Source organism: Platichthys flesus, chromosome 4 (assembly GCF_949316205.1).
Source record: "Platichthys flesus chromosome 4, fPlaFle2.1, whole genome shotgun sequence".
Taxonomy (NCBI): Eukaryota; Metazoa; Chordata; class Actinopteri; order Pleuronectiformes; family Pleuronectidae; genus Platichthys; species Platichthys flesus.
The window spans coordinates 15,111,365-15,133,813 of record NC_084948.1 but is presented as its reverse complement, the minus strand read 5'-3'; the positions used below and the strand labels follow the sequence as shown (position 1 = coordinate 15,133,813).

At 46.3% G+C, this 22,449-nt stretch overlaps 1 protein-coding gene across 1 annotated transcript in view; it reads right to left on the bottom strand.

Moving 5' to 3' along the window:
- Positions 1–21,119, bottom strand: part of LOC133952009 (histone-lysine N-methyltransferase MECOM-like) — a 46,927-nt gene extending 25,808 nt beyond the window's left edge. Inside the window, exon 1 of the mRNA XM_062386281.1 lies at positions 20,999–21,119. Coding sequence (XP_062242265.1) covers positions 20,999–21,035 — 37 coding nt within the window. The 5' untranslated portion in view covers positions 21,036–21,119. The remainder of the gene's footprint in view (positions 1–20,998) is intronic.
- Positions 21,120–22,449: the final 1,330 nt, after the last annotated feature.

Sequence of the window (22,449 nt, the reverse complement as noted above, 5' to 3'; positions counted from 1 at the left end):
GGAGGGAGACAGGAAAGGCCTTTGACCCCAGGGCTTCGTTCTCCGTTCCTGCTAATTGCACTCCATCGTACTTTGTGCCGGAAAAAGCAAACATCTAAATAAACCCTGTCAGACCATGTTGTCCATCTGCCGGCAGATAAGATGAGGAAAAATAAGCCATGTTCCATAAACACAAACATAGGGGCTCACAAATCAGCGGTCGCAGTTGCCACAGACCATAAATTAGCCCTCGGAACCATTTTTAGCATTTGAGTCCGACAGGGAGAAGAAGACAGTGAAGGACGAGGACAAACCCGCTCTTTAAAATCCCATCACTGCTGTCACTGTGGGCTCCGCACCATGAAACAACACTGGGATAACATCGACTGTACATGGGCTGGAGAGGGAGAACAACAAAGACGCGACCACTAAAATGCTGGCAGGGCCCGCGATGGCAGGGCTGGGCTACCCCGCAGGCAGGAACGACTTCAGTGGAGCGGGCAGAGAGAGAACAAACAAAGTCACAGCCCTCTAGTGGAAAAGTAGGGCTCTCATTCAAGGGAAATCGAATTTCACTATTTTAAGATCTGATCAAAGAGCTGTAGGCCAAATGTTTTAAATGCGTTTTCTTTCCAAATTGTGCAGCGCTGCACACTTTAGTCGGGGGTTTTACATAAAAAAATGCAGAATATATAAATACATTTGTTTGCAATGTTGTCTTTTTAAATTGCACTTAAACTGTCCTGACGTGTTGTGGAATATCTTATGCAGGACAGCAAGTGAATCAGACATTCATCCCACTATGTTTTCCTTTCTTATTACATGGGTAAGAGCCTGTGGGAGGACGTTACCTTTGTACAGGAGCTCCTGCAACATGAAATGACAAATAGCATCAGACTGGGCTCTCAGGAGCCATGTGTGTGCGTTATGTTCCTCTGACTCTCCTGGCTGGGACATACACGTCCTCTGAAATTTCACAACCAGATTTATCTTGTTTTCCTCGACTTATTTTCATATCTATTTCCTTTTCTTTTTGAATTAGGCAGCAAATAAAAGGCATGGGGCCCCGTGCGCGGCAAAAATCAGCTGGAATTGCAACATTAAAGAAGGCGGCCGAGGTGCAGCCGGAGCCATCCTCCTGGATTTGGGCAAATTCAGCTGATGCAAAACAAGGAATTAATTTGAGTGGGAGCGGCTTGCGTGCTGAGCTTGGCGCTCTGACAAAGATGAATGGCATCATTCCAAGCGAATGGTAATTTCACTTTTTGTGACAGTGCTTTAGAGCAAAAGCGACTTGGGACGCACAAAGCATTTGCAATCCCATTGAGGGCCCTCGGTACCTGCCTATCAGACACTGCACATTGTTTACCAATCATCTGATATTGATTGGTTTCAGACTAAAGTTTGAAGATGAATTAGAGTGGGAGAAGGTTAAGTCCTAACCTTGAAAGATTTAGTGTCTATTCAGCCCGCGTGTAGGACTCTCCTCAGCTCACCCGGAGAATAGAGAACTTTTAAATTCAATGGGGGGTAGGAGACACAAAACGTGTCACATTCACCAAGTGAATCCACTGGAAGAAACGCAGAAGAACACCCAAAAAGCATAATCTTCCTCCCCAGTTGATAGAAATGGTAATTGCATGGGTGGGATAATACTTTGAAGCCAAGGCCTCGGTCGGACAGACCGCCTATTTAGGTTAAAAAAGGGGCAACAAAACAGCTCCTTCTCAACGCCTTTGTTCACTTCTCCACTCTTTTAAATGTTTACTGAAAAAGAACCTTCAAATCCACTCTCCGTCTCCCGCACAATGTGGCACCTATCACTCTTGGGTGCGTGGGCACATTGTCATATGTGAATCATTGATATGTAGCGATCATTCCCATGAATCATTTTCCACTTAACATTCAGATTCTCAGGAATCCGATTTTCATCCTCTCGAGATGGACAAAGGCATTTTGTGAGATAAAAGGAGGTTATTTGAATACTGTTACTGTTACACGGCAGATTGCGTTTTATTTTCTAAGGGGACATCTGCAGCATTGTCAGACTGAAACAGCTCTTTAAATTCAAACCTTGGTTTTTTCTGCCTCTGCTTTAGCTCTTGAAGCCACAAATGGAAGACAGAGCTCCACAGGACGCCAGGAGCTTCCATCAGAACATGCTGCAGAAGTGATGTTCCTACAATTTGACATTCATATTTTGACATTTTGACAGAGTGAAGAGCAGGCTGGTACCACGGAGTCCCCCTCGGCTCGTCGGGATGTACCATCTCCCAGCATGGGGTTGACACTCTAAATGGACCGTTGGGCCACCCATCACAGCTGGGCCACACCACTTAACGTCCCCCTCCCGTTTCCTCGTCCGGGCCGACAGCCCCTCTGGTCAATGATGAGGCTTTCCAGCCCACTTGACCTCCCGACACGGCGCAGAATAGGCGCAGGCAGTGCTAACCCCGCAAGATGCCCAGGTCAGGGGTCACATTAGGAGAGTGCATGCGCGGCTCGTGGTTTGATGAGAGGGTGAGAGGGCGAGCATCATCCCTGAGCTCGTGAAGTGAATCATTGTGTCATCTTGTCTCTAACTCAGACAGCACTCAAGAAAAAGGAAAAAAACCTAGGAGAGTGAGAATTTTATGTGAGGCCTTTATCTTTTTAATGGATTTCACTTTTTAAATCATGTCATTCAAACATACATCGATTCAGTGGGTATGCAAGGAGCCTCGCTGTTATCCTGTATTGTACAGGTATATATTCAACTTGTATTGTATAGTTTTCTTGCTTATTGCTCTTAATCTTTCACTTTTGTTCCATCTCTCCTCATATTTCTCTACTTAATAAGTTTGTTATGTTTGTTGTTAAGCAAATTCCTTAAAGGTGAAAATCTGCTCGGCAATAATTCAGATTCTGATGACACAAGCAGAGAAGAACCATCATTCATCAGAATTTCCACATATGACTTAAATGATGCTGCAAAGGAAATGTAGAGTTTTTCTTAATACAGGTTATGATAATGTAAACACACACACACACACACACACACACACACACACACACACACACACACACACACACACACACACACACACACACACACACAGACAGAGGCCTCGGAGCTTAGCTAACCCTCCCTGTCTTGCCGGCCCTCAGCCTTGAATGCGAGCAGCACTTAAACTTTCCCCTTTTCAAACAGAGGAGCACAAAGAGGGGACCACATCAGCAGCCTGCTGATCATCCCCACAGACGGCTGAGCGCGGACAACGGGCAGGTCCCTCGGCACGTCCCCACATAATGTCCCCACGTCCCCCCTATCCTGCCTGCGCCGGGGCCCGGGCCCGTATGCCCCCGCGTATAAACAACGTTCCCTCTCATGTGAGACTAGATAAATGACAATTCTCTTGAGAGGGGCAGTTAGAAGGATTGGAAGAGGTTGGGGGGGGGGGGGGGTGTAGAGGGGCCTGGTGCTGCAGCTGTCCCACTGGCCACATCCACCCCCTGAATCCCCTAACACCCCCCCACCACCACCATCACCCCTACCCACACACCACCCAGCAGCAGGTTTCTCCCTACAGAGGGGAGAAAAAAAAACACGCTTCATTACGTCCTCTCTCCCCAGAGCAGCTAGGGGCCTTTCAGTGCAGATAAGCCTCTTAGACATGAAGTAGCGCTCAGAGCAGCGTTTGAGTGACAGCAGGAAGGTTTAGCCATTCAGTGGACAATGCTCACATTCTCTGGCTTTAATCTAGAAGGCGGACAATGATCTGTTTTTTAAGGCCTCATCTCCTCTGCTTTTCCCACAGCAGTAGGTGACTGGCACAGGGAGGAGAGAAAGAGACAGAGCGGCCCGAGGGCCGGCCAGGAGAGAGCGGCGCTATCTCCCGAGGCCTCGCGTTTCCCTGACAGTCCAGACTGAGGTGGGACAAGAGAGAAAGAGAGAGAGAGCAAGGCGGGAGCACGGTGGTGGTAGGGGGGTAAAGTTGACGGAAGGCAAAGCGCATCAATCACACACACACACACACACACACACATGCATGGGCACAAACAATCAGTCGGTGATGGTTGAGTGCCTCTGTGTGACAGACAGGCAGGTGAGAGGCCTGCTGGTGACGTGGCTTAGTGTAGAGCTTTGTCATTCTTATCTGCTCTGACCACTGACATCCATCCCTCCTTGGCCATTGTGTGTGTTTCTATGATGTATTTATACAAACGCTAATACGCAGGCTTCTGGAGGGAAGAAAAAAAAATAAAAGAAGCGAGACTGCGAAAAGACATCTACACAAAATCATTTGTTTTGATTTCATGATACACTGTTGCCTCTGTGACCTCCGGGGCCCTGATGTGCTGCGAGGACACAAAGCGCTGAAAGACCTTTTATGAAATTGAGAACAACTGATCGTCACTTAAATGCGAATAAAAGTATTAATTGTATTAGTATTATACTTTATTGTGGTGACAAACTACAATAGATATTATCATTGACCTCAACAGTGTGGTTGCGGAAGTATTTTCTGAATAGAGCTTTTGATTCTGAGCCATTATACTGTAACCAAGGTAGACTTTGATGAAAGTCCAAAGGAGTGAAAATAAGCACAAAGTGAAATTCAAGAAGAAGCACTGTTAGTCGTTGCAGAGGCATCATTTGCAATTTTCAAAGATTATCGGAAATTTACTTCCAAAACCAGTGCCCGTCTAAAAGTGGGAGGTCGTGTGAAAATTGTCAACGATATGTCAGTGCTCCACATGCATAAAAAAAAAAGATATAAACAATATATCTATTTAATGCAACTCTTTCATACTGGCTCTGAATTTACTTTGCATATTTAAACAGGGGGAGAAAAGGAGAAAAACTTGTGAATTTAGAGATCAAGGTCAAGACTCCTTCGAGATACTAACTTTATTATATTAGTCAGGTATCCAGATGTGTAAGCCATTTAGACTCTCTCTCTCTCTCTCTCTCTCTCTCTCTCTCTCTCTCTCTCTCTCTGCGGGAGTGAGTAAACTGACGGGGCCAAAATGAACAAATAACACAAGTAGGGACGACACGGTTTGGATGTGCCAGAGAACGAGGAGGATTATTTGAGAATCACCTCACACTTCAGACTGGCTTGCTTTGCTCCGCAGAGTGTATACACATCCACACCTCATCTTCAATAAACAGACACTGTGCTCGGACTATACGGACAGAGAGAGAGGGAAGCCACCGAAGTAGACATCTGTGTGAGTGTGTGAGTGTGTGTGTGTGTGTGTGCGTTCATGTGTGCAAACAGGAGGCCGGCATACGGAAGCATGTCCTTCAAGAGACATGGCCGTAAAAGGCCCTTCAGTGTTTGACTGAAGTGCCAATCACAGGGCTACTTATTATTCTAATTGGATTATTACTACAGTTCAGCCCTCTGTATGCGCCTCTGTTTCTAAACATGGCAGTGCCAGTAACTGGAGCTGGTGGCTGGGTGAAGAAAAGCAAACGGAAAGGAGGAGAAAGAAAAATGAGCTTGGGCAAAAGTGTCTGTGTGTGTGTGTGTGTGTGTGTCGCTGAAAAAGCACCTGGAAGCATTTGAAAGTGTACAGAACATAAACGGGGCTATATATATACTTTTCATGGGATGTGGTCACTTTTAAACCTGTTTAAAAAATTGCTTAAAAATGTTAATTATCAACGCCCTACATGCTTTAAATAAATACTTTAAATATAGACTTTTAAACGCATACTTTAATAAAGTGTGGTTAGCCGAATTTTCTATAAAAAAAAACGTATTTAACTGGGAGAAGACAGAAGGTGAAAGCTTGAGATGGAGAGTGGCAGCAGACACATAAAACAGCCCCGAGACATGGATGAACTTTGGCCTCCTCTAAACACCTCCATACTTGCGAACCCGTCGATTCAAGAACTTCTTATACTTTCTGTCTCTGCGTCCCTCTCCTTTGTTTGAGACACGTTTCGGCAGCTGATGGGAAACCTTACTGGGGAATGAATAAAACAGTCTGGCACGGAGTTGATCTTGCAGGACGTCGGGGTTAAGGGTCTGAAATCCAGGTGAGAACGCGACTGGAAAATTTGAGCACAGCCAGTACGAATGTGGGTCGGTTCCTACACACACACACACACACACACACACACACATGCAAATCCCTAACAACCGTTCGACATGTCCTCAGCACCTCAACCCTTATTCTTGCCCCCCCCTCTCTTACTCCCATTAATCTCACACACCTCATCACAGTCCCTGCACCTCGACCCCAAACATCTCATATCCTCCGCACACCTTTGCCTCCTCTCTGGGCTCTCAGCTGCGGCTCCGAAAATCCCACAGCTAATAACTCCCTGGCTCGCTCCGTACCACAGGACTTGCTAACAGTTCCACCTGTCGCTAACAAGGCACGTGATAAAAAAACAAAAAAGTTTTGTCCATTTTGAGGGAGCAGCTTGGTGTGTTTCGTTTTTTGTGCGTTTCCGAATTCTCTTTCAATTTAAGAAGTGCCGAAACACGCAGCGTGTCATTATGCGTTGAATTACTGACTGGACAAGGAGAAGCAGAAAAAACACAGGTTGGCTGCAGGACACAAAACACAAACAGTGACTCGAGAAGCAGGCAGATCATCCAGCGGACATGCCTCACATGTGTGTTAGGGGGGCACAAAAAGGCCCAGTCAAACAGTGAGATAGACATATCAGAAGACAGACAGACAGGCGGTGGGACAGAGAGACAGATTGGGCAATTAGACAAACATACAGAGAGCGATCGTTCCATTACACAGGGAGCCTGGCATGGCGGCGATTGAGACAATGGGCCCCTTCAGCGTACGACTGAGTGTTTATGTCCCCCGTCAGTCTGCATCACCAGTGTCCCCCTGACTGGTCCCAGCTGACACTCCCACCCCCCATACTCCCTCTAGCACACACACACACACACACACACACACTGAAGCACACACAGACACCTCTCTGACCTCTCTGAACTTGAACATGCACACATACTCCTGGTTTGCTTTCTGTCACATGTCAGCGTATCATATGCCACGCAGGCTCCAATTCTATGTACTGTGTGTGTGTGTGTGTGTGTGTGTGTGTGTGTGTGTCAATCAATCAATTCTACCCTCCACCTAAACAAAGAATGTGCCTTCTTGTGGCTGCACTGATCGGTACAACAGGTGATACCAAGCCCGAAAAAAGTTTTTTTCACGTAAACGTCTCCTTCTCTCTTCTCCTAAAATCCCATCAGTCCTCTTCATTATCTTGCTCTCTCTATTCCCCATGTCAGCCCCCCTCTTCCTCCCCTCATTTCCCTCCTCCTGTTTCTGATACCAGTGCATAAAACACACCAAGTTTTCACTGGAGCCGGGTAATGAGGCAGACCTCTGACCTTGCCTTGATGACTTCCATACCTGTGCATGTGCAAGAATGTGTGCGGTTGTGCAGTTTTGTCTGTGTGTGTGTGTGTGTACGTCTGCAGCTGGTGGTTGACAGGGACATGACTAATGAGGGCCCCGGACAGAAATAATAGGTGGGAATTATAACACAAAAAGGGTACAAGCCAAAGGAAAAGGAAGAACAAATGACAGAGCAATGGGCAGAAGGAGAGAAAGATGCAGGGAAGGAAACAAAGGGAGAAAGAAAGACCAAGATTTAGAGAAGGGCTTAAATAGGAGGGCAGAGTTTCGCCGTATGGCTGTATTTCACACAGAATCAACAAATACAGAGGGCTTCACTGTGTGAGCCCAAGTTAGCTTAAGACTTACTGGAGGGCTTCTGTAATAATCCTATAGTAACACAACTAGAGACATGTACAACCTCTCCTGCAGTGAAGCATTTCTCCATGATATAGATACTTAGAAAATAGTTCTCAAACCAAATCCTTTTACCCTTATAACCTTATAACAACCTTGTAACATGCTAAAAAATATATTCAGTTCTATATGACAGAATTTATACTCACTGGAGCAAAAAACTTTGCAGAGGCCCAACAGGCCCCTTATCCCTTCTTATCACGACTATCTTTGATCAGTGGCAAAACAAATTATGGATTAATTCTTGCCACATGTCCCACCCCCACAAAAAGGTTCAATAAAGTTGGGTTTTGGCGTTTTAAGTTGTATAGTCCACCAACCAGGTGTGAATGGTCAAATATGAATAGACCAAAACTTTGTCAAGTTATACAAATCTGGCAAAAGATCAGTCTAATGTACGTCTGGATAGAATGTCATTTTGATATGAAAGATTCATCTGAAATTCTGGTATAACTGAGCCATCACAGAGAAGCTTCTGGACGCCATGTTTGGGTGTCTGGCAACACCACTCAGGGTCAAGGGTCGTCACGTGTAGACAGAGCAGAACTTCCTAATTATATATGATAAATGTAATTACACGCAGGAAGCATTTCTCTCCACAATTTACTGGCTTAACCCTGTCACACGTGCCGAGCTGGCAGGGAAATTGGAGGGATAATGGTGTTGAAAAGTCATAGATGAAAAAGTGGGTTTTGTAGACTTGGAAAATATGGGTCAAAATTGATTATAATTCAAACTGAAGCGATTCATTTTTATGGAGGGACAGAGAATTAGCGGTCCAGAGAAACCAGAGACAACTTTTCAAATAGGCTGCGTGTTGTGAAAGTGATGCTATCTGATCAAAAAGAGATCCCCCTCAGTGAACTCTGTGCTCCTGCTGGATCAGATCAGTGCCCATAATGGCCGACTGCAGCCAGAGGGTCTCGACCCACTGACACAAAACATGGCGCCGGGGAGAGAAGCGAGACAGATGGACAAATAGACAGATAGACCTTCGGACCGACATCCTGTCTGCAAACTGCAAATAGATACAACAATTAAGTCAGGTCTGGTCATTTTCATTTCACTGACCTTTGGCCTTCGCCTCCTACACACGTAAGGAGACAAATTACTGCTGCAGTTGGGTTTGACCAACAGCTCCAGCGCAGGAGAACATGCAGTGTGAAGGCTGAGACAGCGGACATAAATCATACCTGTATTTGATCTGTGGGGCCCAGGGTGGCTGACGGTGTGACAGGTAGCATGGGGCCTATGTCTCTGAACCCTGAGGGGCTGAAATGGGTCACTCGTTTTGCGAGCCAGTCGTATTTTCATTGATATATAAATGTGGGGTCAGCTGTGGCGAGGTTTGCCTTTAATGTGCATTAGAACTATCAAATGGTAAAAACCAAGTTTACGCAATTGTCTAATGATAGGCATGAAATAAATAGATGTTATACTGAGTGCAGGGCCTATTAATCCATTGGCTGATGAAAGGACCGATATGAGACATTCACATATCAGGATTTGTCAACATAAAAGCTTTTATTTTAGACAATAAACAATGCAGAAAAGATGTGAATGTTGCTTCTTAATTTTTTATTCATGTACTTGTTAATAGTTATTTATATTTTTACCTCCACCAATGAGTTTATGTCTTCTTCATGGGTCAGGCAAGAACCCGTTCAATTTCCCTGCAGATCTGAATCAAGGACTTGAATTTTTATTTATTTTATTTATCCAACACCTTTTTGACATTTTCCCAGATTTCCAAGTGAAAATTTCCTGGATCTTGATAAAAAAATAAAGCATGTTTAGGGAGCTTTGTAATTTGATAGAATTTTATATTACAATATAGCCTTTTTTAAGTGTATTTAAGTTAATACACATTATGACCCAGATATAACTTTGGTTATAACCTCAGCTTTGCATTTTTGAAAAGCCTTGCTTTGATATTGTTGCTATTCTGTGTGCACTGATACTCTAGTGTATACTGTGGGATGAAGGGATGGTTTTGTACCTGGTGAATTTTCTCAGCATCCACTGTAAACGTTTCAAGTAGTCGTGATTTTAAAGACAAAGAGCTGTAAATGTAAAGTATTTTACCTCAGAACTACGTTTTCCCTTTTTTTCCATCAGCTGTCACCAGAGCTAAAGCCTGCCTGCAGTATATTCTATGTCAAAGGCATACCATATATCACTGGCTGTGTACAGTACCACTTTAGTTGCATGCTCCGTGCATACATATAACAAAGCTTATTCCACAAAAACATCACCAAAATTATACAGCATCATTCTCTGGTGTCCCAGAGGAGATTACTATGCTGCATCAGGAAGTGCCCTTCAAAGTTTCCACCATTGTAATTGCACAGTTCAGATCCAGACTTTGTTTTCTGCCTTTCAGAGCCAGTTTTAAAGCCCCAGAGGTGGCTTGTCTCCAGACTCGGCGAAATCAGAATTGCATTAACACCCAAAGAGCATTTCATCAGAGACAGCAGGGCCCCCTCGGTCCAGGACACCTGTAATAGAGTTTCCTCTCTCGCAGATGCACAAAAAAAAAGAACACAAAAAAAAGACATGGTAACGCCTTTTGTATGGAGGGTTTACTTGCTCCCCCCTGCACGGAAATATGTTGCTCTAGCTGATCAAATCAAGACAAGCAAATTGCATTTGTCGAGAGAAGGATCAAATGCTGGCGCCCACAACAAACATATTAGCGGCCTGATCCGCGCAGAACACCCTTTGGCATAGTGGTAGTATTGGATTAACAAAGTAACGTCGGATAAGAGAAGAGGACGTGCGGAAATCCAAACTGACTCCTTTCCTCCGCCTTCCCCTTTGCTGCGCTGCACGAATTACCACGATCACATGCGAGCGAGGAAAATAGATTTGAAGAAAACACTTACATGCAAAGACGTGGATTGGATTACCGTGAGTTCAGCTGAAGTGATGGCGCATGCCAATCTCAACACTGCAGTACATGGTAAGTTAGGGTGAGTACATGCAACTCCTCTGAGCTGCACCGCACCGTTGGATAAATAACAGACAACTTTGGAAGCCCGTTCTCAAGTTCATCTAAAAATGATCCCGGAACAAATCAACACTTGCGCCCATTATTCTCACCGCGGACTACAGGGAAACCATCACGTTCGAACATTTGGTAATGGGAAAAGGAGATATTTTTCCTGTTTGTTATTCAAATAAACAGAGACGGAGATGTCTGGGATGAACTGGTGTGTGAAACTCAGGGGAGAGAGAGTATGGGAGAAAGAGACGGAGAGAGACTTAGGGGCCTGACCGTCTGACAGACAGGCAGGCAGATGGACAGCAACTTGGCATTAGGGAATATGATTCTGCCAGAGAGTGATCCATAAAGACTGCAGGAGGTCGAAGGGCACCCGCTCTATAATGACTCATCATCACTCAGTGGTGTCTACACGGGATGGCCTGTGTGTGTGTGCGTGTGTCTGTGAGAATCTGTGTCCTGGAGAGAGGGCCAGTGGATCTGCTGAGAGATAGTGCAGGATAAACGACCAGTTGTGCTATTCTAGGCCTCTGAGGAGAAAACGAGAGATCTCCCTGTTGTTCTACCGGAGCTGTGGCCAAACACTGTCACCCACAACGCCAATTAATCCCATCGTCATCGTCTCTTTTTCTTTTCTTTGAGAGAGTCTGAGGAAAAACATGGGTGAGAAGGTGAAAATGACATTCGCTGGGTAATGAAATATGATAAATGTCGTAAAGCGTTTGGAATTCCCTCCGTCGGGGGGGGGGGCTGTGTTTGACTTGTTGGGTCTGGGTAAACACCGCCGCACGGTCCTCGCCATGGCAGCTGTTCCCGTGGTAACGCGGTGGGCAGTGGAGGCGGAGCCACAGGGGAGTTGTGGCGTTTTCATGAACTGAATTCTTTTTTTTATTCGGGCAGTCATTACTTTCACCACAGCGCAGCCCAAACCGACCACTGACTGGGCAGCGCCGACTGCCAGCGCCTTGTATATGGAATTCGTAAAACAATGGCTCACACCAAATTCCCCTGCTGCATTCTCAATCAAGCTGCTATGGCAATGACTGTGTCTGTGCACATTTTAAGTGTGTGCACGTGAGAGAGGCCCATATTTTAAGTTGTGCAGCATCGGATGAATATCTCCATTTCTTGGCGGCTGACAGCCTGTTTGTCATCCGCTCCACAACCAGGAAACTGACCTTCAGCAGCATAACTGCCTTCTTCCTGCCATACCTCTCCTCTCCTCTCCCTTCATTCTTACATCTCCATCGCCTCGCTCACCTTTCTCCACTTCTCCTTCACTTTTTTGCTCTCCTCTCCTCTGCTGCCTTTGTCATTGATCGCTGATGCGATTGGCTGCCTCCGCGCTCAGTAATGACCTGCCCTGGTAACCAGCCGGCTGCTCCGCTCCGTCCCTCGTAGATTGAACTGTCAGATGGCAGCGATTAATGGCCGGGCAGAGAGACACAGGCTCACACCTGCAATGTCCCACCATGCACTGCCCGGCCAATCATCGGGTCCCGTCTCCGCTCGCCCTCTGTACAGGTACATGTCCGCATTTGTATCCGAGTATCAGAATCGATAAAGATTCAAGCCTAGGTGTGTTGCGGTTACAGAATTTGTGCATGCAAACTGTCTTGCTGCAGTGGCTGATGGGAAGTGTATGGTGAAAGGGTTTGTAAGCACACAACTTACAATGCCTTTTTTAGGCCCAAACTATAGAAAAGTTGTGGATTTTGCCAAATCAGAAAAAAACTGAACCTAACCGCAGTTTGTTCCATTACTTAAATGGCAGCATGTGATCATTATTTGTCTGCGGCACTCACACATTGTTGCCCCCTGCTCCTCTTTACTACTATACTAGTTATGATTGCCCCCATAATCAGTCACTTATTCTACTGTTCGCACTTGAGTCGCTCCGACAAAGAGAATCAGAATAAAGGCCTAAAATGCTAACATGTGTTATTTCCTCGAGCAGAGATGAGTGGGGTGTTTGGTCTGGTCTTGCTCTGTCTGTCTGTCGAGCCCGAGCGCTGCGGGCCCACGCGGCTGTCCCGTGTTGTACTTGGCCGGCCGTCTGCTAACTGTCAGCGCAGTATCTCCTTACACTGATGAATGGGAAGTTTCCAGACCTTTCCCAAAGCTTTCATTCCCTTGTTCCAACGCTTCATCCAGAGGAATGGCCGAGAAAACAAGGGCTCCTCCGCCCGCCCACCAGCCTCCCTCGAGGGGGAGCGCCAACATGGAGTCGGGCACGGAGGCTATATTTAAAATGCTCCCTCCAAAAGTAAAAAGGAAAGGGGGGAGGTAGAGATAAAACACAAGAGAGGATGTAGACAAAACATAACGGATAAAAGACAAATTAGAAGCAGTAGAAACGGGGTGGGAGAAATAAGAAAAAACTGAAAGAGAAAAAAAAAGAAAAGAAAGATAGACAGAAGACGGAAGGAGCTTAATCCTCTGAACAGTGAACATGTGAATATCAGGCCAGTAGGGGTTTGTCGTGGTGTGTGAAACGGAGATAAAATCGATTAGCTTGTCCGCTGACCCATTGAGCAGCGGGGGCCCCCATTGCCCCACTCCTGCCAAAGCCCTGACAGAGACATCCAGGCCCAGCGGCCCCCAGGGGTCCCCTCTGGACACTGAGGTGAACAAAGTGGTGCCCTCCTGTCAAACTAAAGCCCTCAAGCAACAGCAGAACAACAAACCATGCTGCAATGCTTCACTGCTCTCTGATTCCACAGGAGACAGGAAAGATGTAGTGTGGGGCTGTGGAAAGAGGACACTGCTGCTCAAAATACACTGCTCCAGCACTTACTTTCAGACTAGCCCTCAGTTAATCTAGCAACTGCTATCGACCACATTTCTTTAGAATAAAGGTTATTTTAATGTCTAACGTAACTTGGGAATCAGAATGATCAAATATCTCACAGAGAACTAAACTAAGTTATTACTATCATCATTTACGTCAGTGTTTGACCAACTTCAATATTTTTGTCTCTTAAAAGTCACACTTCTCATTCGATAAGGAATATCTGCTCATTCTTGGATAGACAGGCATTTCTGGAAACCTTTTCCATCTCTACTAAAAACACCCTTGCACCCATGTAACCATTTTTTTTACATTTTATCACTTCAGAAATTGTCAGGTGGTTCTTGAAAAGTTTCTAAAAGCATCCGCCTAGTAACATCCACCTGTTGACAGGCATTGAAATCTCTCCCTATCATTGAATCACCGTGTTTTCCTCACACGATTTCCTCAGTCATATAACTGGGTGAGGAGCACCTCTTTGATTCCTGGCTCATTGTGGCGTATCTGACCCGGGGGGTCAGCGAGTGGAAAGAAGTGGATGTGTCACCACTGAGCGCTTCTCCGTGTTAGAATAATATTCCTATGGTGCTGTTAGGATGCTAACGCTAATCAAAACAGGACATCCTGAGGAGGGCCGTGCTCTCTCTTCCCTGGCCCCGCTCGCGCACCGCTTCATGTTTTTGTGTTTGTGGAGGAGCGACAATCCCAGGAAGCCGCGAGACGGGTTCATCAAAGCTCTGAGCGGGGGGCCCTGTCCGCAGGATCGCTGGAATGCGGCGTGGAAAGGAATCTCTACTGTCCTATTGTTCCCTCGTTTCCTCGGTCTCATCACACGCCGGCACGTCCAGTTCACTTACAGGTAAGCAGCGCTAATCAGCCCTGCATTCCTCTCCACGGCCACATTCTTTCCTCTGCCGCGACCCTGGCTGACCAACAACACACGTGCACACACAAAAGGTGCACAGCTTACACGGGCCCACACCACGCACGGGGGGGGAATTCATCGAGAACAGATCTCTGCAGGACAGGGAAGGGACGTTTCCTTTTCTCAGACAGGGGAATGGGACCGGGACAGTGAGGTGAACATTGATGATTCACGCCTCGCTAATGGTGGAAAACTAGTTCTAGATCTCTATCAGGCCATAATAAAGCTCAAGAACTGTGCGATGCTCATATCAGCGGAGCGTCAACGGCGGGGCAAATGTTTCACAATAAAATACCACCTGCAATATATGTAGACCTTGCTAGTTTGGCTTAACTTTCCCTATGACTCTCCTACCTTCAATAATGAATTCAGAGCTTTTCATGGCTTTTCAACTCTGTTTTGTTTCCCAGTGTAACTACAACCTGGGCAAGACAGCTGCTATCAGATCCAATCAGGCGGACGTGGTGGACTTCAGCTGGAAAGCCCCGCCTTGCATCTCCTCAAGAGGTCACCACTTGATGAGCTTCGGGGGGGGAGGTGGGATGTGGTTGTTTCAGCAGAGATAAAAAGGTGTCCAGGAAAACATTAATGCTCGCCGACCATAAACGCCCTGTTCTGTCCGGCCCCTCCCGCTTTGGGCATTACCTGGTGTTCTTGTTTTGCTCCCCCCCGTTTATGTCCATGCCTCCCTCCCTCACTCACTCACTCCTTCCATCCCTATGGGGCCAGCCCGCTCCGCCCAGGGAGATCCCCGAGCGGTGCTGGAACACACTGTTATCACCACATTCACAAAGCGATTGTTGGGTAATTCCTGTTTATAGCTGTGTGCTGCCTCCAGTGTGTAAGAGTAAAAGAAAAGAAAGAGAGAGAAAAAACAACAACACTGTTCTTGTTCTGAATCCTCCGGGAGAGAGATTAAAAAAGTAACGTGCACAAGCAAACACACGTGACTATAGCGAACCTGCCAGAACAAAGATATTCATCACTCATTCGAAGGAACGTTGGTGTTATCCAAAAGGGTCGTTGAGATATTGACAACTGGGATGGAAGTGATAAATCCACTTGAATTTGAAAAGTTAATGATCATTCTGCATGAAAAACGGACCCTATATCTGCAGTCCAGTGTGAAGTGTAGGACACACACACACACACTGGCAGTCAGCATGAAGTCATACCAAGCCTCTTATTTAGTCCTCGTTCCCATAAAAGCAGTAAACAATGTAGTGGAGTGACTTAGTGTAGTTAGCCGATGTGAGACATGAGGCCAGAGTGTCGGGCCTGCTTCTGCCGCCTGCTACCAGGTAATTGATTGGAGTATAAAATGATTGAGTTTCTTTAATTAGCTAACAGACGTCCCCTCTCGCGGCGCGCCGAGGAGCCGCCAACTTCCCAACCGCCCCGTTAATAGCCCCCCCGGCGAACCGCACCATCAGCAATCTGTTGACGTTATAACTTCTCAGACATCACAACGGACACAAATCAGTTTGACGCCGAGGGTAAACTTTTCAACTCAGCAAAACGTCATTTGTCTTCGGGCCAATTTGCGATGAGAAAATGGCAGCGCGTCACAAACCTGACAGCCATGTGGACGTGAGCGCTCCGCAGAGGGGCCTTTTGTTTTCGTGAAATACGCTCTTAAAAAAACCGCACGTCCACACTCGGCCCGGCCACATGAGCGCATGCACCACCCTCAACCTCCCTTTCCAGCAAACACTCACACACACACACACAAGCACAATCTATGAAAATATGCTTAGCTTGGGACCGCTCTGTTGATAATGACCTCAGCCTTGGCACCGCACCGGGCCAGACCAGACTGCCGACAGACAGGAGGCTTTTGTGTGGACTCCCTATCTCTAACTCCATGACCTTTGGGGGGGGGGGGAGAAGAAAGCAGAAATGCCTGTTTTTTTATTTAGAAGGGGTACGGCGCACTCATTGTTCTGTGTTGGTACGGTCTCCCTGTGGTAAACACACCGCGGTTCCCAGGCTTTGACATGTTGCTGCACAGCCACCTCCCACCCTCCCTGCCTCCATCCATCCCTCGGTGTTCCCACACTGCCCCGTCTGGATCGCTGCACCATACCCCCCTCCGCCCCACCCTGCACATGCAACACACAAACACACGCTATCGCCTCACCCATCAGCGCGACACCCAACGAAACCCACAATCACATGGACACTCACTTTTTCTGTACCTGCCAACCGGAGCGTGCAGCGTTCCAAAAAATAATGCTTGTGTGCTTCTTTTTTTTTCGAGGCATTGCGAAAGTCCTCGGATAAATGATGGGCTGAGATGGAGAAGTGCAGTTGGATAAGAGGGGAGCAGAGACGCGAGAGAAGCCCCCGGGGCAGGGCCGCTGCTGTGTCAGGGCCTGGGAGGGGGGGGCACCCTCGACGGGGCCTTGGAAGCTCCCCAGTTGCTCGGGACATGGGGCCATCCTTCAAGTGGGGTGACAACAGTGCATAAACAAACCACTAACCTCATCAGCTCTGTGTTTACAGCCCTGAGACCGAGTCCTGGACCACTCATTAACATCGGGGACCTTCCGAAAAATAAGGGGGCATTTTTTGACAGAGGTGGGGGGGGGGAGAGACAAACCCTTCTCCCCACCAAAGACAGGCGGAAAGTGGACGACATGTCAGACGGATGGGGGCGTTGATAGATGAGAGGGCCTGGGTCACAGTGAGCCTGCCCCCGCCACCCAAAACCCACCAACACACACACACACACTCACACAGACTCACACAGACATATGCTTGTACCTCGGAAACACAGTTAATACACCCCACAAAGGCTGCATGTGCTTCTGTGTGCATACGTGTCCGTGACATGCTTTACACCTGGTTTGACAAGCATTCAGCAGCCGTCCCATTACAACCGGCAGAAATGCTGCGCTGCATGTTTTGGAAGTGTGCTTGCTCACTTCCACAGCCTCTGCAGACAGATCCTATAATTGTTCCGCGGCCGTGACATTGAAGTGGAAAAATGTAACTCCTCTACAGAAAAGGTACTGACAGAAACCTTTTACACAACAAGCATTTGTGTCAGCGGTACAAGTGGCGTTCCTTCAGGTTTAAGTGAGCGTTTCATGCACAATCTGTCATCTAAAGCAAACACACAAACTAAAAAGGGGGGGGAATAAATGTTGGGATTAAGTTATTGAATGTTGCATTGAAACTTTACAAAGGAAATCTTTATTTACCCTGGTGGTGATGTGTGATAGGCCCTTTAGTTTCCATATCAAACCAATGTGGGTTCTTTTGGCTATTGAAGACTTAACTCTTATAGTGCAAGAAAAAATACATTAGGATTTTTTATTTTTTGTTTACATTTGCATAAAAAAACTAACTCAAAGCAGCATTAACATAAGCCAACCGATCAGAGGAGTCACCTCTGCCGCGGGCCCCACTGACTCTCGACCCGTGCGCCTGTGCATTGAGGGAGACTGGGGGCATTTGCGCACGGAGCTCTGGCACCGAGCGCAGCGGAGGAAAAGAGCTCCGCTACGGGACAACAAGGGCCTGTTTAATGGGGGGGTGGAGGGGGGGTCTCTATTTCACTTCCCTCGCGCCGGCCCGCTCCTTCTCACCTTTTAAATGGGCCGATCTATTAACCGTTTTTAATGAGCTCCGCCAGACAAACGCGGGATGCACGGGCCATTGCACAAAGTGAGGCGGACGACGCGCTCCTCGGCTGCGGAGAGGAGGAGGAGGAGGAGAGACCCTGACGGACTGCGAGATCCGGAGGCCTAACGCACACACAAGTACACACACAGACGCGCATGCACGCATACACATGCACAAACATCTCCCAATCAGGGGCGTCAATTTGAAAGATAATGCATCTATGACAGGCACATTTCTGGAGTCAGGCGGATCAGTGAGTGATGGATCAAAAGTATTGCGTTAATATTCCAAATGTGTATCAGATGAACGTGTGTATCCTGCAGGCCTGTGGACACACACTCACGTGATTTCAATGCTACTGCCACTTGTCACCTCTCCTTTAATTATCCCAAATTTCAGATTTACATGTCACATACAGATGCGTTAATCCCAGTTATTAGTCTCAGTGGCTCGTGTGAGATTAATCGCTATTGAGATGACTCCTGACAATTTATCAAAGCCCCCTGAACACACTACAATCAAAGCGCTTTTATTGGGACACAAATATGCTAAGTGGCTCTTTAATTGGGCCTGTTCACCGAGCTGGAGTTCGACTCGTGCATGTTCTCCTCTTCCTCCACCTCCTCTCCCTCCATCTCGTTCACCACGGGGTGCGGCCCGCATGTGCGCGCCTCAATGGCTAAACTTAGTTGGGGAAGCAAACGTGAGTTCTGCGGCGGCACCACATTACATCTTGACTAATCAGCTCAGCCTCCATCAATCGCTCAAGTTTACCACCTCTCCATCACCTCGTCTGCATGCACCCTCTCTCCTCTTTTTTTGGGGGGGTGGGGGGTACGAATCACAAAACTTTTTTCCAAGGAGACCCTCCCGCACATGCCCGTTTTTAACTCGACTTATCCGGACACACACTGAACACATTTACCAGCAGAGCCCGTATGAGGGGTCTGGGAATTTAAATATTCACTGTTGACACTTTGCAGACCTGGCTGGGGGCCAGGGTGAGCCCGCTCCGCCAAGGGGGGGGACGCCCCCCCCCCCTATTCTGACCCAAGAGGTAGAGACCCTCCGTCCCGAGAATAATAATCTTTAAATACACAGCGAATAATAGGCTGTAGCTGCCCTATTCACAGAAGGACTTTAATGGTTGTCAAATATGCAGAAAATGGTGCAGTTGTTGCTCGTTCTCCTCTGGGTGCGTTTCTGTGCACGGTAATAAAAAGTCCTACTCCGAGGCAAAGTGTTGTGTTTCACAGTCACAGACAGAAAGAAAAACAAGTGGTTTCTTTCCTCATGATGATGATGATGATGATGATGATGACGACGACGGTGCGTGCGTGTGTGTGCGCGCGTGCACGTTCATGTCCCTACCACATTCAATAGAATCACACTAAAGTACTCACTTTATGTGTTGATTAAACTGCATCAATACGTCTTTATTATTGCTCTGATAGCTCTGCGAGGCCAAACCAATTCAAACACATGTAACAACTTCTCCATAACCTGCTGCCTGCTGGCATCAACTGTACAAGGGAGTGCAGACATTACATTGCAGCTATTGTACACATTGTTTGTTTTTCTTAAATATTTTTTTATTTTGCTTGTTTTTTTAATAAAATGCAGGACCACATGCACAATGTAAATACTGAGCACTGAAAAAAATGAAAGTTTTTTGAAACTCATGACCTGCTTTGAATGACATGCTATGCAAACACTAAAATATTCCAGGCCTGGGTCATTACATTGTATTGTTGCTATTCTGTTTTAACATACCTGCCTAATTTCTTCCAAAAGTTAAATTGCAAAAAAATTCAGATTAATTTAGTGTGCATTTTAGTTTAAGAGAAAATTCAAATGAAAGGCAACAGAACACATCCATGTTCATATGCAAAACATCAGAGGAAAAAAAATACAACTACAACATGCAGACTGGAGCAGCTTTAGAAAACACAATATAATTATTGATAATTTATTGCAGAAAATCAATGCATGAACAGCTCTATCGATCAGCTCGCATAACGTATTCTAGTGGATCCAAATAATGAACTTGATTAAATGAGAGTGTTTCCATATTACACTTCACTTGATCAAACTAATTGGATAGTTGAAGTTATTGTTTTATCCTGAAGGATTTTCTTTTTTTTGCAAACAGATCGAGGAACTGCGTCCTGCAAAAAATCAAACCACGTGTAGCAAAAATATAACACTGCAGCATACAAATAAATTTAAACATTACAGTATATGCAGTTGTTGTTTGTTTTTTCCAGAATGGTATGAAATCTAACTACAAACACACATGGTGCATTCGTGGGAGCTCGGAGCGAACTGAATGCCTCAGAAACAAGATCCCCTCCACTGCAACATTTACCACGTCTGTATAAATCCTGCGTTTCTCCTCGTTTCTCTCCATCAATCGTTTTTTTTTTTTTAATTCTTTCTGTCTGTATTTAAAAAACAATCCAACTTGCTCCGCCGGCAACAAAGCTGAAGAGCCCAGCGGCACCACGCGCTGCAGCACCGGGCAGCTAATACGATGCAACTGCCGGCGCACAGGACAAGGGGATTTTAAACCCAGTACATTAAGCTACAGCGCCCACTACATGCAACCAGCAAATCCAATATACAGGAGCGGACAGCCCTGCACTCAAAAGTTCCTCCATCGCTCCGCTCAACTTTAAAGTTTACACTCCTCCACTCACTTCTCCTGTCGCGACAACATCACCATTCCGTCACTCTTTACGCGTGGACGTGTGCATTTGTTCTGGTAGGAGAATGAACCGGTTACAGAAAGTAGAAGCAGACGCGGTGATAGCAGCGATAGGTAAGATGTTAACACGGCATGTTTGAAAAGGAGAAGGATAAAAAAAGAAAGGGATGTTGCACCTACTCGTGGCCAGTTTCCGTGCCCTGCCTTTGGACCTCATGCTGCCCAGTCTCTCGGCGTGGGTTTGTTTGGATTTTTTCTCGGATCTTTTTTCCTCCTTTTTGTTTTTTTTTTCTCTCTGTGGTTCCCCCTTTTTTCTCTGGGTTTTCTCAATCCAAAGCAAACGCGCTATCTCTCCAGCATTGTCAGTCCCGGGCACCTTCGCACATGCGCACAGCCCCCCCCGAAAAAAAATGTGCCGTGCAGCAAGTGCCAGAAAAAGTTTGGGGACGATTTATCACCGGTTCTGTTTCAACCTGGAGACGTTGCGTGCGTGGACCGAGGAGACGCGTCTGCCTTTAGCTGCGACTTTTCAAACTAGCAGAGTGAGAAAGCGGAGCCTGCACTGTAAAAAAAAAACGAATCAACGATGGTGCTGCCTCAGATTCGGTCGTGCGCTCCTGTGGATTTGACGCATGAGGGAACTTTGTCATGGAGATGCGTTCCGTGCAGAGTTTTGTAAAAAAATAAATGAAACTGCAGAGAAATATCTTAGCATCTGAAATCAAGCGAACCAAAATGATGCACGCACATTATTTTTCTTGAAAAATAAAGCAAAGTGTTAAAGACCGATCCCTCCGTGCAATACTTTGTCATATGGGATATGTTCTACACACGTCGCCGATGACGTTCATTATAACAGCCCTCGGTCCTTGTCGCGCACCTCTTCTGTCTTAAATGGTCCAATTCATCACCGTTCACACAAATCACATCGATGCCAAAAATGTTAAATATTTTATTTGTATTTTCACCATTACGCAGAGCATTGCGTAGAAAATGAAGCAAAAATGTCCCCCCCCCCCTTCCTCCCTCCCTCCCTCTTTCACTCTTGGGCACCGGACTGACAGCTATAGTATGAGAGTGCCCCGGGTTTTTTTTCTTTTTCTCCCTCTCTCTTTCTCCCTCTCTCCATCTTTCTCTTTCTGTGCTGACAATTATTAATAAGTTAAGTGCTCATGGTATTAATGCCTGTTTGAGACTTCTCGGTTGCAGTGCGTAAATTTCATCACTCGGTAATTGCTGAGGACTCGATAAGAATGTTTTAATTGACTTCACGTGGAAGGAGGAAGGATCTCTCAAAAAAAGAAAGAAAGAAAGAAAGAAAGGACTTGTGAGGACCTTCATCTCGGTGGGTGAAATAGTGTCTGCATCAACATTTCTTTTCTCTTCACGCTGGATTTTTCTGAAAAAGGGGCCTCACTCATAAATGCCATCCAAGGCACAAAAAGTCAATAAAACCACTGCATGTCTGCTGTTATCACATCAACATTTTATAGAGGCATATCCAGAGACTGAGTCATATCAGCAAAGGGGAGCAGCAGTCTGATACAGTAACGGGAAATCTGGTTTGCTTTTTACATCACAAACATTTATGAAGAAGACGAAATCATAAAGGTGCAGTCTGTTGATACGTC